The sequence below is a fragment of the Anopheles maculipalpis genome, chromosome 3RL (genome assembly GCF_943734695.1).
Source record: "Anopheles maculipalpis chromosome 3RL, idAnoMacuDA_375_x, whole genome shotgun sequence".
Taxonomy (NCBI): domain Eukaryota; kingdom Metazoa; phylum Arthropoda; class Insecta; order Diptera; family Culicidae; genus Anopheles; species Anopheles maculipalpis.
In genome coordinates, this window is record NC_064872.1 from 42,948,043 (window position 1) to 42,962,893 (window position 14,851).

At 42.7% G+C, this 14,851-nt stretch overlaps 2 protein-coding genes across 7 annotated transcripts in view; one reads left to right on the plus strand and one right to left on the minus strand.

Moving 5' to 3' along the window:
* The window catches only part of LOC126564696 (rab GDP dissociation inhibitor alpha), a 442,469-nt gene that overhangs the window by 332,673 nt on the left and 94,945 nt on the right, over positions 1–14,851 (minus strand). The window lies entirely within an intron of this gene.
* Positions 1–14,851, plus strand: part of LOC126563706 (uncharacterized) — a 141,116-nt gene that overhangs the window by 43,050 nt on the left and 83,215 nt on the right. For all 6 annotated transcript variants that reach the window (XM_050220341.1, XM_050220344.1, XM_050220345.1 and 3 more), the window contains exon 3: positions 3,549–3,604. In XM_050220341.1, the coding sequence (XP_050076298.1) occupies positions 3,549–3,604 (56 nt within the window). The remainder of the gene's footprint in view (positions 1–3,548; positions 3,605–14,851) is intronic.

Genomic DNA, 14,851 nt, shown 5'->3' on the forward strand with positions numbered 1-14,851 from the left:
CCACTTTACTCCAGCATCCATTCTTCCTAAAGAGGATAAACTATTTTCTGACTGCCTGTTCAGACCACGGTGCACATCATCATTGAAAAAAAAGGGTTCTTTGCTTCCCTGTTACAAAAAAAAAACCTCTTAAACGAGACTATACCACTCCAGGCTATCGTTATTTGTGTTATCAGAAAAACACTCCCCATCTTGCGCGGCAAGCGAAACGATTCCTCCGAACCGAAGTTGTACCATTTCTCACGCCCAGTCGAACCCGGTCTTGTCTTCGTTTGTAAGCTTGAACAAAAAAAAAACGACCACATTTAATGAATTATGGCCCTTTTTATCAACGCCTACGAGGGCGCAACGTATGCTTAAACACCGGCGCGGTGAAATGGAGTACGTTAATTGTGTGACCAGGTGGTATTACGCTTTTCTATAGCCTGGCCCCACACCGTTCGGCACATTCGTTCATTTTCTCAACGCACCGCAAATGCGATGGCACAGCTTTGGCGTGTAGCAAAATTTATTGGACAAACCTTTCGTACGAAAACGGCAAAAATGACACAGGTCTTTTAATGAACCACCTTTCTTCGGTTCGGATGTTGGGGAGGAGGGGGGGGGGGTTCTCGGTTAGCCGAACTTCCCCCACACCTTCCGGTAGTGTGGCATCCTAATCCTGCACACATGTGCTTGAAACGGATGCTGTTCGCTTGCGCGCGTGTGTGTTTCTAGTGTCCAATGCACCATTCCATTCTACCCTTCGATTCGATTAATCCATTTTGAGCTGGAATTGAACTGGAAACTTCTTCCCAGTTTGCTGTCCACGCACGAAGACTTTAGGTGCGCGCCACCACCAGCGAGGCGTAATAAATTGTGCTGGAAATTTACACGATTCGATCAGTTTTGGTTGAGAATGAATTTTATACGCTTAATTTAATTCCATCATCCAGACCACCACCAGATAGGCGAGCAGTGCAAACTTTATTCTAAGAGTTGACCTTAGTTTTCGTAAGCATTCCTTGGATAGGCCATTGTACTTACGCTTCACCTGACTGTTTGGTGGAATAACGAGAGTGCTCATTTTCCCATACCGTTCCCGGACGTATCTTGGTTTCCAATAAATCATCCACTAAATGTTTCTTACGTTCGGTTATGGATGATGCGTTATCCAAGCAATTCAATTGTGCGCCGATACTAGAGCCAACGCCCATCCCATTGCTCCCCTAAGTGAATGCAGCATTCCGATTATTGGCAACGTTGCATACCCTCTTACATGTAGGACATGCATTCCTAAGGATCGATCGCTAGTCGGGTGTAATTAAGGGAAACACTCATAAATCATGTCTCCCATCCTTTCTGCATTGATTCACATTGCGCATTAAACGGCTTCAGCCTAGCTCTCTTCGTACCCTACGCTGGAAAATCGTGCGTGTGCGACCTGTTTGGATTGTATGCTAATAGGATTTTTATTCTGCACCCTTCGCTCCATTATCTTATCAAATAGTGCCGCATGTAAAAATGTGTGCGTATCAGCTAGTAAGCGATGGGTGATCCTGGGCGTAGTTTGCGTAGTGAGATCGTGTGAATACGCACAGGCGGCTAAGCTTTTGATACAGCTTCAAAAGTAACCATGCTTCAAGACGATCGTTTGTATGGCGTTAAGATTCTCTGAACGATTCCATCGATCGCAGAAGAAGGATCGCTTCAGATTCCATCCAGATTATATGCTTGCTGCATACAGGACCGTGCCCGTCACAGTCATAAATCAGTGATCGATTTCTGTGCTAACAAGCGGAGGGAATTCATTGTTTCTGCAATCATAAATATTGATAGTCCACTGTACGGACACCGTACGTACAGCGCCGTGCTAGGTGAACCTGGTACACTCTGGAAGGTGCTGCAGATAAAGCATTGCCGGATGCTGGGCAGCACGTTCGAACGGTTTGCCGATGTTCTGTTTCTTTACTGGGGGCTAGCGAGGATGCTACACGTGAGGCAAATTTGTATTTTACATACATCATTACGATCGTACTATTACGATCTCGTCATCCACGTTTTTTTTTTATTGTTCGCTGTTACACCTCCAACAAGACCCATCTGCCTGAAGATCCGAAAAGGTGAACGAACGTGTGCAGACTTCATTCCCGACGGGCTGTGTGCATTCCGTCGTGAAAAAGTGCATAGTATAGTTGTGGTCAAAAGCAGTAAATATGTAAAGCAGATGCATTTTTATATCACTACACGGTGCAAAAGGTTCAATACTGTGACGGCGACGGATGTTGCACTGTCCGACTAAACAAAAAGAGAGGATCAAGTACATCAGCGTTTGTCAAGTAAGTGTTTTTGTTTACCGTAACTTCTTCAAGCGTTTAAGATAAAACCTAGCAACTCATCACCTATACGCTCCGTACTATGCACTAGAACGCATCGTAAGCCATCAGATCCGAACAATATAACACGCAGCCGGTCGCGCATGATGATTGTTTTGCAATTATCCGTTGTGCTAACGACACCCATGTGTGTGGTCAAACATTTGGTAACAGTGACACCCCCTCCCCCCACCCCCCACCCCTCCCTGGAAGCAACGACGTACAGGCGCCATATCAGGAGCAGTCACCAACAGTAGCACCGGCAGCTTGCGACACACGTTAACGGTTTCGTTGCGCACCGGACAATGCATCAACTGGCGCGCATCTCATGGCCGTGCTCTGGCACGGATCTGTCAAGTAGTGGAAAGGTTGCGTAAGACAACCACACTTGCCGTTGCTTTCTGGCACCCCGCAGTGCTATTATTATGCAAAATTGAACCGATTTCTAGTGTACGATAATGCAGACGACGCATCTTGCATGCTGGGCTAGACGGCCGAACGAAATGAATGGGTAACGGAACGGTGCAGAGCAACATCACTGGCAGGAACAAAGATCTCGCAACGCGTATACCGTGGCACACTCGTGCCAAGCGTGAAAATTCGATGCATCTGCAGTGTTTTTGCTCCTGCCGAGCCCATTTGTGTGCTGCAAAATAGCAAACGGGAAGGATGATCGTCACAAGCTATCACCACCACTTTGTGACCCTTCGAAACAGGCGGCACAAGTCTGATGATCAGACCAACGCAAAACAACCACAAAAACGGTGTACTCCGAGGGAAAGAGGGCGTTGAATCGTTGCCTAAGGAATGATGCGAAAACGGTGGCCAAGATCGTGCTGGCTTTGCTTCTGTCTGGTCCCGTGTCAGTAATGGGTTAGTCACGCATGCCACTTTACACCTAAGCGGCTTGAATCCGGAAGAGAAAAATAATCACCAGGCCTTTCTTCTAACAGCTAGTTTTGGTGGGCAACGTTCTTTTTCATAGAACGTAAACATTCGCCATTCATGAATGACAACAAATGTGTAAATAACTGTAAAACTGTTCAACTTGAACCCTCGCACAAATAGACGCAAATGAAAACCAATTCCTTCGACGACTGTATGCTTTTTGACATAATTTTTCCTAGTACTGCTTTATAAAACAGCACGTATTCATTTTTACTAACTAATATTTTGTTTTCTTTTTCGTTGCAGCAAAAATGAAAATATTTTTGCCACTAGTGGTGTGGATAATTCTGCTGTTTCGAACGGTAAGTTATTTTTTTTTTCTTATCACCTACAAGTTAAGCTAATTTCTGACAGAATCCGAATAATCGTTGGTCAAGCATGTCTTTAACTCAAGAAGAAGAAACGAGGATCCTACATAATTTAAAATATTTCTCAAATTTTCAAATATTGTTCTGCATCGCATAATTTTAAAACGCAGAAGAAATTATTACTTGAAAGTTTACAGCTTGTTTTAAACTGTTTGTAAAGTTTTTCCGGTCCACAAATAGTCATGAAAGCAACCTTGAACAGACACAAAATCGAATCCATTACAATCGAACTAAAAGTATACCGCTCCAACATGATGCGAACCACACTTATAGTGCGCATGCAACTGCAACACCGAACTGCTTCGGTCCGGTCGCTTCTTTTGAGTTACAGTACTGGACAAAATAAATCATACGCGCAACGTAAAAAAGCTCTTTGAGGAGTATTTTCTTTATTTTTCAGATAAAAACCTTGATTTATTCGGAAGAATTGTAGTATGTTCAATAAAGTTTTAAGTATTGCAGAGAAAAATATTTAAAATAGCTTTATATGCATACAAGAAGTTGTTATAGCCAACAGTTGGTTTTTAAGTATGGACAAAATAAATCATACACTTAAATTTTTTTTTTGCCGTGATATTTAACTAACCTTCTGGCTGCCCTGTGGCTTATTTGACATTTTTTTTACTGAAAAGCTAGTGGATCAAAATATTGCGTCATATGAAAAGTGTAAAATGTCAGGAAAACAAATTTCCCTCGATGTGAGAAATATGGTTACAAGCGATCGCAGAAAAGGAAATTTGCTTTCTGGAAAATTGCTGAAAAGTATTCGAATTCTATTGGGGCTGTGTAGTATATCTGGAAAAAAAGACGAAACCTTTGGAATTGTGCGCAACTTATCTGGACAAAGAAGTCATCGCGTAACGACATAGACTTTTGGAAAAGCGTTTTGTAGAGCGATGAGAGCAGGTTTGAGCTGTTTGGACAAAAATGTTGGTCCCAGGTATGGCGCAGATCCGGTGACGCAGTTAAGGAACTATACATTCAGAAGACGGTAGAGCATGAAGGGGGGAACATTATGGTTTGGGGATCGTTTGCGTGGTCTGGAGTCGGAAGTTTGGTGAATATTAAGGGGATTATGACCGCAGATGTATATTTTAACTTGTTGAATGAAAATTTGGAAGTTACACTATTGAAAACTGGCCTAGAAACAAATTACATTTTTCAACAAGACAACGACCCTAAACATATGGACATACAAACAACTGCGTTCTTCAAATCTAACCGAATTCAGGCACTCGAATGGCCACCCCAATCTCCCGACTTGAATCAGATATAGAATTTGTGGTGTTATTTGGACGATAAAGTTGACAAAATATCGATCTCCAACAAAGACGACTATTTCGATGTTTTGAAAACAGCATGGGAGAAAATTGATTCAGAATATCTACGGAATCTCGGAATCTCATATGAAATATTAAGGGTTCAAAAATAAAAGGAGATATTTGCTATAAGCATAACTTGTGAATAAGAAATCTGCCCATCCTCATCCTTTCCTGAAAGATAGCATATATTAAGAAAGTCATGCGTAATTCTAACAACTTTACTTCTACAACATTATTGCCTGATAATAGGACAACAACTTTCCTCAAGATAGCATTGTTGTAACTATTACAGTGAAGGAAATATTGAGCTTATAGCAAGAATAGTTAAAGCGTATGAAATATTTTGTCCAGTACTGTAAATTTCTTGTAGTTTTTGTTTTATAAGTTTATTTATTTTTCTCCCTTGGTAGCTTCTTTCCATTGCGTGAGAAAACGAACAAGGCGAGCCACACGTTTTCGTAATTAGCGCCCTGTTCCCTGGCGATGGTTCTGGGATTCTTGAACCGGGTGCGGTAACAAGGCGCCGTTCGTGGGCTACGAAAATGTGGCGCGTGTATGTGCATTGCTGTGCATATGCTAAATTGGAATTTTAGTGTACGTTGTGTGTTCAGAAAGAGCAATTGCCTATGAAAATGCAACACAAAACCTCTCGATCATTACCGTTGGCATGCCAGTCCGGCTGCTAGGCCAATACAAATCGCCAATGACATGCGCCATTTACGAATAATTGCTAGAAATTCTAGAAATATAATTGGAAAAGCTTCGGCACAACGATGGAATCCAACGTTGATATTAATCGTACATTGTATCGGAAATTATTTTCCGTTTGATTTACCCAGTTTTTAATGCGTGAGAATTGGTGAGTGTGAATGGTCAAAACGAACTATCAGATGTAGAACAGGAATTTAAAGATTTAACTTCGCAATTTAAATTAACGATCGCAACAGCGCTACAGCAACGTTCTTACATGCTACGCATCTCCAGCCGTCTCCAGCCGTGTTAATCATACTGTAGCAATCAAACAGAATCCCAACAAGCCCTATGTAACCAACTGTGGTCACAGGTTGGAAGTTTACATTTTTCATACGTCTAGGAACAGCTGAAAGCGATTACTATCGCATCCTTCGCACTTCTGGGTTAAGCGAATCGGTTTTAGCAACAACGGTTCCACGATCACCATTTCATCCTTCTCGATGGCCTAACAGTTGTCGTGCCGCACCAATATTGCGGCAAATTTATACCCAATGAACACGGGCAGCAAATGGAAGCTTTCGAACCTGAGCATCGATGTCAGAGTCGGAAGAAGTTCAATTCAAGGTCGGTCGTTACGGTTGATGTAGTTGGGAGGAACACTCCACTACGCAACCTAACCTCAGGGTTGAAAAATGCTACAAAATTCTTTTTCTTGTTTTTGCACCGTATCTGCGGCGTGATTGAAAGCAACTGAACGATATATGGATGAAAATGGGTTTTTCTATAGTAGGAGGCTGCTGCAATAATGAGGTTGGTGCTTTATATGATTGAAAAAGCATATTAACACCGTAAATTCAATATGTACTCTGGTTGCACAACGAGCACAGATATACATGAAATTATCAACATTTTTCATCTGCTGTCACCCTCAACCTTTGGCTAACTTCATTAGCAACATCAACATGCTTAATCGCTTCGATTTGTTTTCTGCAGCTATAGTCTAGTCGTTCGATTCGGCGCGCTGGTGACGCGATTTTCGCTAATAGAATGCTATAGTGCTCCTAGTGCTCGTTCCATTTCGTGGAAAAGAATTTTCCAATCATTCTACATATCATTTCTCGGTCATCGGAAAAAGGTGCAAACCCGCCTGGAGGCAGATGTTGTACAGTCGTCTTCGGAAACTGTGTCATTAGCTTAACGATCGTTCAATCCTGAGGATACGATCTGGTCTCTTCTCCTTCTGCAACCAGCATTGAATCATTAGCCGATACGTTCCGGTTTGCAACTTGTACCAACTTGGCTTTAAACGGTGAGACAGCGCTGCTACTACCACAACTATCACTATTGCTACTGTAAATACAATTCTCCACGTGTTACTGTGGGACCAACTTACCGGAGCTGTTTGATTGATCAAAGGACGCTCATGCAATCCGTTTGCTTGATCGGCAGTAGTAGTGAGCTTGCCTAAAGTGGTGCCCATGTTTAGGGATTACGGTACAGAACCAGTATGCCGACTAGCCGCGCACTAGCACGCCATCCCAACCGGTGCCGTGGGACAAGTGACGGGAGAAAGAATAACTGTTCTTTTCTCTCGACAACGCCGAAGCAGACCATCACTTTGCTGCAGTGTTCAGTCTACGTAAGAGAGTGTTACGCCGCTGCTACTTCGCTTACCCGAATGGAAGGGCACTACTGTCGCATTTTTATCTAACGTCGGTAAAAACCCCAACCCGTGGTTTGCCCTTCATTCGGGAAGATGCACAGTAACGCTGTACTGGTTTTTGTGCGGAATTCCCAGCGAGGTGAAATTATGTAGGCCGCTAGCATTCGGCACTCCACCCGCCGGTGGATGGTGCCTGGTGCCTGGCACCAGGCAGTAAAAGCCAAATGTCATAGTGCTGCTACGCGGCGAGGGCCGACGGCAAAACCTATTTACAATCTTACTAGAGTGTGCATCGTTAAGCCCACGGAGCCTGCGATGCATTTGCCGGGGTCCACTGTCGTTAGACGGTTTTCCTTTTCGGAAGCGACCAACTGCATCGTACGAAGTGGGTTTTTGTTTTTCCACAGTGCGATTTCAAAACCGGTCAACGAACACAAACATTTCGAAGAAAGCAGAAAAACCGGTTCAAACCGCGCAAACAATCTGCTAATCCGAAACACTGCTGTACGGCACTCGGCGGCATCAGTAAATCGGTACGGCTACACACTATTCAACGCTCACTACGCCACACGTAGCATTTTGCGAATGCTGTCGCATACACTTTTCCGCGGTTTGCGCGCGAACTGGGTCAGGCACTATTGGAAAATGAGTGGAAGACGGGTGGTAAAATCTAGCCCTAAAAGGCCCACCGCACAAGACGCCGAAACAATGGTTGCTGTAGCTAGATTTAATTAATGGCAGCAGCGGAAATGAGCGCTCTCAAACTGTCATCGGTGACCCGATTGATTGCTGTTCACTGATCGAGCGGTTAGCTAGTTTGTTGCGATCAGTTACTCAGTCAAACTTAAAGATATTCTCAATTGAATATACTTACTCGTGCATGGTAATCCTTTTTAGTCTACCCGCTAGCAGTGGTAGTACTACGTTCGCTTAGATATCAATTGCAATTTTCTTAACTTTTCTCGTATGCTTATTAAATTATTCCCTTCCCATCGACATCGTGTCCTTCATTGGGAATGTTGCCTTGAAAGGCAACAACATAATCCTATAATCAGAACATTATCGACAGCAATTTAAAGCAGTGACTAGCTCAAGGAAAGCAATACTTTGGGGAAACGTTAAAGTATTGCTGAGGATAGCACCAACAACACCCTCCACGAAACTCATTAAATTTGGACGATCAATTCTTCTACGACAGTCTACGATATTCTTAGGTGTCGACGCTCTTTCCAGAACGACGCCCTGCATAGTTTCAGGTTGTTCTGCTAAGTTCACTCCATGATTCTGGGTGCCAATTTAGGCGCGTAATGGAGACAGTGCCTCTGACAGTTCCGCCACCGGTTTTCGACGGCCGGGCTTTAAGGCGTTACCTTCACCTTCTTCTCCACTCGAGATTCCTTTATTTTCGTTTATCCGCTTTCCACAATCCTATCGGCTACGCAGCCGTACCGACCTCCGATCTGCAAAGCGTATAAAGCTGGCAGCCATGCTTCTAATGATTAGCTAATAACTATTTCTCTCGGTTAATGTCCGCAACTAGAATAAACAAAAATGTGGAAAAAGGATTGCTCGATTGTCCGGAGCGGTCTGAAAGTGTCTGCCAGCCAGACGGCCAGAAATTAAACGCGCAAGAAACGCAAGACTGCGCGAAGTAGGCGGCGCGGCCTGTGGGACGTTGAACTTTGGAGGAGTCCGTACGGAGAGAATGTTGACCGCATCGAGTGCTGAGCCTTCCGACTCTACCCTTTTCACCAATGATGAACTTTTTGTTGTTGTTGTAATTTTCAATTTCCTACGCGCATCACTCCCTCACAGTGGAGCCGTGGCCGTGTACATCAAACGTGATCGAAATGGTGGATCCCAACAGCCGGAGCACAGAATTCGGTTGTTGTTTTTTTTTTTTTTTTTGTATTTCGCCTACCTTCCGACACATTATTTGCTCGCGTACATATGCTATCCGGCAACACGCCAAATGGAAAATTGAATAATTTCAGGTGTTAATTGATATTTGTTAGGGGTGGAGTTGTGCCGAGCGCCGTTCGACTGATTGGATTTTCGACGGTTCGCATTCACATTTGCCGACTGTTGTTTGCAATCAATCGGATCACCACGGAAAGTGGTGGGTGCCAAGCGTAGGGAGTGAAGCGTTTTCGCTCGCTAGACTCACCCAACAGGCTGTCGAAGTAGTGGGTTGCAGACCCACATAAGACCCACATTCTATCGATGTTATCGGTCCACAAAACGCTTTTAAGCGATGTTTTTTCATTTTGCATCGATTCACGCACACTAATTATTATAATCGCCCGGAGCAGGTACCGTTGTTTTGTCGGGTTAAAGCAGTAAATGAACATTCATATGTGATAACGAGAAACGTTTGCAGATGAGGATATTAAATCATGAAGCTTTTGCTTTATAGAAGAAAGCAACAGATAGAAGCATTATAAGCGAGTAATACGTCTATTGATCTTCAATGATCTTTGTTTCAAAAGTTATACAACGACAACATGGTTTAGAGGCTGGATACAAAGCACAAACTGCAATGGAAGACCTCAAACCTGTTTATAGCTAAGACAACCGAAATACTCAATATTCAACTTCGATGGCTTCGTACCGGCTGACCTTCCTGCAGAAATGGGATAATACTGAACACACAGCATCCACTAACTATTGAATTTGCACACAAGACCTACACGTTACAGCATTACCACGGCTTCACTTTCCTTTTTGCATCATTATGATTCACTTTCACTTCTGTTCACTCATGAGGGTGGGGTCGTTTACAATACGCAAAGCGTCATCATAGCGCCTACAGAAAATTCATTTCCCCTAAACCAACCATGCCGTTTTTTGTTTTTGCGTTGCATTAACCGGTTTATGGCATTAAATGCATCCGATTTAAATGCAGCTTATGTTTAATAAACTCATACAACAATCACAGCAGCACCCTTGCAGTACAGAACAATTAACAAAACTGTCGAGTCGTTAAGTGGTTTAATTGAATAATTGACACAGGCATAGCACTGCGAGCACCAGCCGCCTTATATCCTTGCTGGTTGCTGATTAAGTGCCCGGTTGCTTGGTGCGGTATCTTCCGTAGAGGTCCACGATATAAACAATCTCTCAACCGCGAGCGATGAAGTGGCCGCTTCCCTGGCGTTTTCAACAACAAAACCATCGGCGGATAATGGAAGAATTCCTTTATTTGCCTCCCGCCATAGCTTACGCAAATATTTGCCGTAATGATGCACAGCCAGCATCTCTAACCTTGAATACATCTCCTCACGTGAAAGCGTTTTTTTTTTTGCTGTTACTGTTTCGCCTTTTCGTTGGAGCAAGATTATTGCACTCCCCGTAGGGTATCTTCCGTACACGCCGCTTGTCTACGTACAAAAGATCCCGCCTGTACGGGAATCTAAATTAAGGTAATGGTGGTAGCTCGCCAGCTACCACTGGAGGTGAACTGAATTCCAGTGTGTTGGTCGATTTAATGATCAGATTCATCTCCCGCAGTCAAACGCACAGTCTGGATTTGAAAATTCCTTACCAACGCTTTTACCAAGCTAATCTGCAACCTGTTTTTATTGCAATTTCAATAAATGGACTACATTACTAAAGTCGTCCTTTTCCAATTATTACTTGCGAGACAAACATACCAGTTTGGTGTTGTCTTCGAATGAAGTTCATAACATCATAACTTGCAGACTTGCCCACAAATGGTCACCCTTCCGCTTCGCTGTACGACACGTTAATTTGCGTTAATGTACCTTTATACTTCAATTTTCTTCCACATATCCTCGTGCGCTCGTTGTGCGCGATACTCTAATCTTACCAGGCTGGTGACCATTTCAAACCTAATTAAATTAATGGACCACACTCAATGGTCATTGTTTTCGTACGTCTTGCCTTCAGCAGAAGCAGAACATTCACAAACCCTATACGGCCATTTCAGGTCTAGCAAATCCCGGACACGGGGTCTCGTGCCTCCGGGTCTAGGGCGCCATAATCGTAGTCATTTGACATTAATGTGCCAACCGTAAGGAGTTCACACCACTCTCTGCGTAATGACAAGAATGTTTGATAACCATCCTATTTGGCGGGGATGTCTTTGAACTCGATCTCCAAACATTTACTTCCCTCCGGGTTCATGACCAGATGAGCTACGCTTGAAGTGGTCTGAAACGTGATGTTCGCTGAAAGTAAAAAAGAAAAACAACGCCAACATACATTTGTTCTCAGTTCGCTTTGGTTTTGAAGCGGTTGTCGTTTGCCAGCCCCAAAACTCAAACCACGGCCGGAATGGAGTGGCTTGGGTCAGATTGGTCGTAAAGATCGACCGACCTGCCAGCGTGTGCACATATTTGGTGGAGAGAAAATTGTGGCCACTAAAAAAAAAAACCTGTTTCTCTTAACGTTTGCACATACACAATTCTGACGAATTTTGCACTCAAAGGGAAAAATAAATGGCTTACTCTGAAGCATCTTGTTTGGCTTGCTCGTTTATCATCATTCTGGCCGGATTTTGGCCCGTGCTTATGATTTAAAACGATGAGAAATGGTGAGCCCCAGACAGATTTCACATTTTTTGTTATGAAAAGCATTCCATTGCAGCCCGATTTGTGGGCAGGCAGGCCAAAGACAGTGGAAAAGTGCTACCGGAGTAAAACGACAGAAAGAACCCTTCCTTTAGAAGCCGCAAAGAATGAACTGGTTAAAATCTGCATGAAAAAGAGAAATCAAGTCCCTGGCTAACACAGATCGAAACGTAACTGTTACTCTTTTTTGAGAGTGTTTTGTATTGGATTTTCTTTATTCTAAAAAACACCAATTTCGGGGCAATAAATCCTTGTAGTGTCGTAAAATTAATGCTGCTGCAATTTAATAAGCGATGCTTATTCTTCACCAACAACGTTCCGTGGTTCATCCGCACGAATGTTGGTATGATTATTTTATTACTCGCCAGGTTTGATTTAGCTGCACCGTTTTATGCCATGGAACTTGAATATCCATTCCATCGAATAGCGCCCAACTAACGGTTCTGGGACGATTGTACTTTTGTGTGCGTTCCTTTATTTACACTATCACTTCAAGTCTCAGCTTCAATCGCCTCGGAACGATGCCGATAGAAATCGGCTAATTACCATGTCGAAAGCGAATCGTAATTAAATGCAATCAATAGCAACACCATCCCGCGTCGAGCTCATCGTGATGTGCGGACCGAAATCAATCAAGTCGCGTGACAATCAGTTTTACACCTCGGGAATGATTGGTGCGCCGATCAATCGATAGGGTGATAGCATTTTCTACTACCGTTAGAAGTGTTGAACTTGCCTTTGCGACTTGGCGGCTTTGCAGCGGTGGAATTTGATCGTTGAATCGGGTTTGCTACGCCAGCGATGCAACACTGTCCTTGTGCTTTTAAAATTATCTTGAACCACAAAAACACACACACACACACACACCTACATCAATAGTGCTAAGCGACATATACTTTGTAGCAACTAACTTCAAGCGGGGGATTAAAGTAAGATCAAATCGGAAAAATGACCAGAACAAGACTACCCTTTAGTACGTAGGTGTGCAGCGGCAATAGCGTAATCCAATTTGCCGCCACCGATACATCTCTGTCCAGTCGCTTGCCATGGTGAGCAGTGCGAATTGACTCTGCGTGTAATTTATCGATTAATATAGGGCCACGATTCGCGACCAAAGCCCTTTGCTCTCGTAGCATGGAAGTTGGGCAGAAGCAGAACGATATACACTCGATAAACAACAAAGTTGCTGAAGCGACACCGCCACCATTATGACTATTATCTTCCACGTCCTCATCATCATCATCATCATCCTCACCATCTTCTACGTGCCAAGAACTGACTCCCTTTATACCTGGCTATTGGAAAGAAAAGTTCTAGGATTAATTTCCCCCACGATTCAGTCCAATTATTTATTCACAATGAAGAATCGGCCATGGCGCCAAATCAATCGGCGAATGCTATTCTTCCTCTTTTTACTCTTGCCGCACCTTCATGGTAATGTAACGTAATGAAGCAATAAATTGCGTACATATCATACACATTACGCGGAATGTCATTTGTCAATCGAATCGGCCAAATGCATGAAGGTGGCCATAAACACCAATAATAGTTCTACCGCAATGTTGCACAGTTGGTAGTGGATTATCATTTTTCAAGATTATGGTTTACAGCGTTTACAGCAACACTGACTGCCCCGAACTGGAGAAAAAAAAAACATGCAAGAATCGGAAGCATAACTTAGCAGATAATGATAATCTTATCACTAGCGGCAGACATTTAAGAGCTCTGTTTGCAAGGTGTGCCATTGTAGAATGTGAAAAAAATGTACAGATAGCAGTCTGGAACGTACAAAACCTCGGTGTGTGACTTTCACTGAAGCATTTTTATTCTAGGCAAGCAATATTTCCCGCCTGGGACTGTTTGTTTTGCCGCTTACTGTGGAGTGGTATCATTAGCTCCGCCACCTTTACAAAAAGAGCGTGTTCGTTCCACACCGAAGACTGTGCACACACGGGATATAGGTGTGGTAGGACATTTGTAACTTTATTTTAAAATACCCCCACTTTTTAACAGTGTGTATTAAAATATATTTACAAACGGTACGAAGCGGTCTGAAGATGTTTTAAAACCCGTTACGGTAATTTTTGTGTGTCCCATTGTATTGGAGCAATGCGAAGAAATTCATATGATCGCTGGACGAAACCTAGGAGAGGAGCTGTGTGGATAGAACACGATATCATTAAGTAATTATCACCTATTAATGTGATTCGAAGATAATGTGAAAAGTCATGGTTTGATACGACTTTCCCTAACACAAAATGGCTAAAATAATAAACTTTTATAATTTGTATGACACGTCTGTGTGGTAATTAATCGAATTTTAGTGAAAAGTTGAGGTAATTTCAATTTCTCCAACTTGCTCATACGTCTGAACTGAATGTCAAATATGAAAGATTAGAATAATGAATAAAAACCCAAATCTGTCGTACTTCTGATCGTTTTAGAGTAAATGATACGATGATCACAAATAAGATAAGAGTCAATTTTCTCTCCGTAGAGCCAATTTTCTTCTAAACGAAATTAATTGCTTTTTCAAATTTATAATTTGAAAACAAAAAGTCACGGTAAGAAGCCATTCATTTTTGATGCAACAGCTACATCGAATTCTTGTTTGAAAAAAGACGCTGAGTCATATTTGTTCTTACTGCGTCATTAAGGAACTAAGAAAATCTTGGGCAGTGTAGTTCAATAGAGTACATTGTATAAATTGCATAATACTTTTTGGTAAATTGCATAAATAGTTTTAAAAAATAATTTCATTGGGAAAACTCTGCAGAGTTCAATTTCCTGATTTGTTCCAACCTGTAACTGGTGCTGTACAATAGTCAAGACTTTTAGTGATTGCGATCGTATGTAACAGCGATAGTTATGGGATGTTCGTGTCAATTTACGACCAAGTTCAGAGGAACAT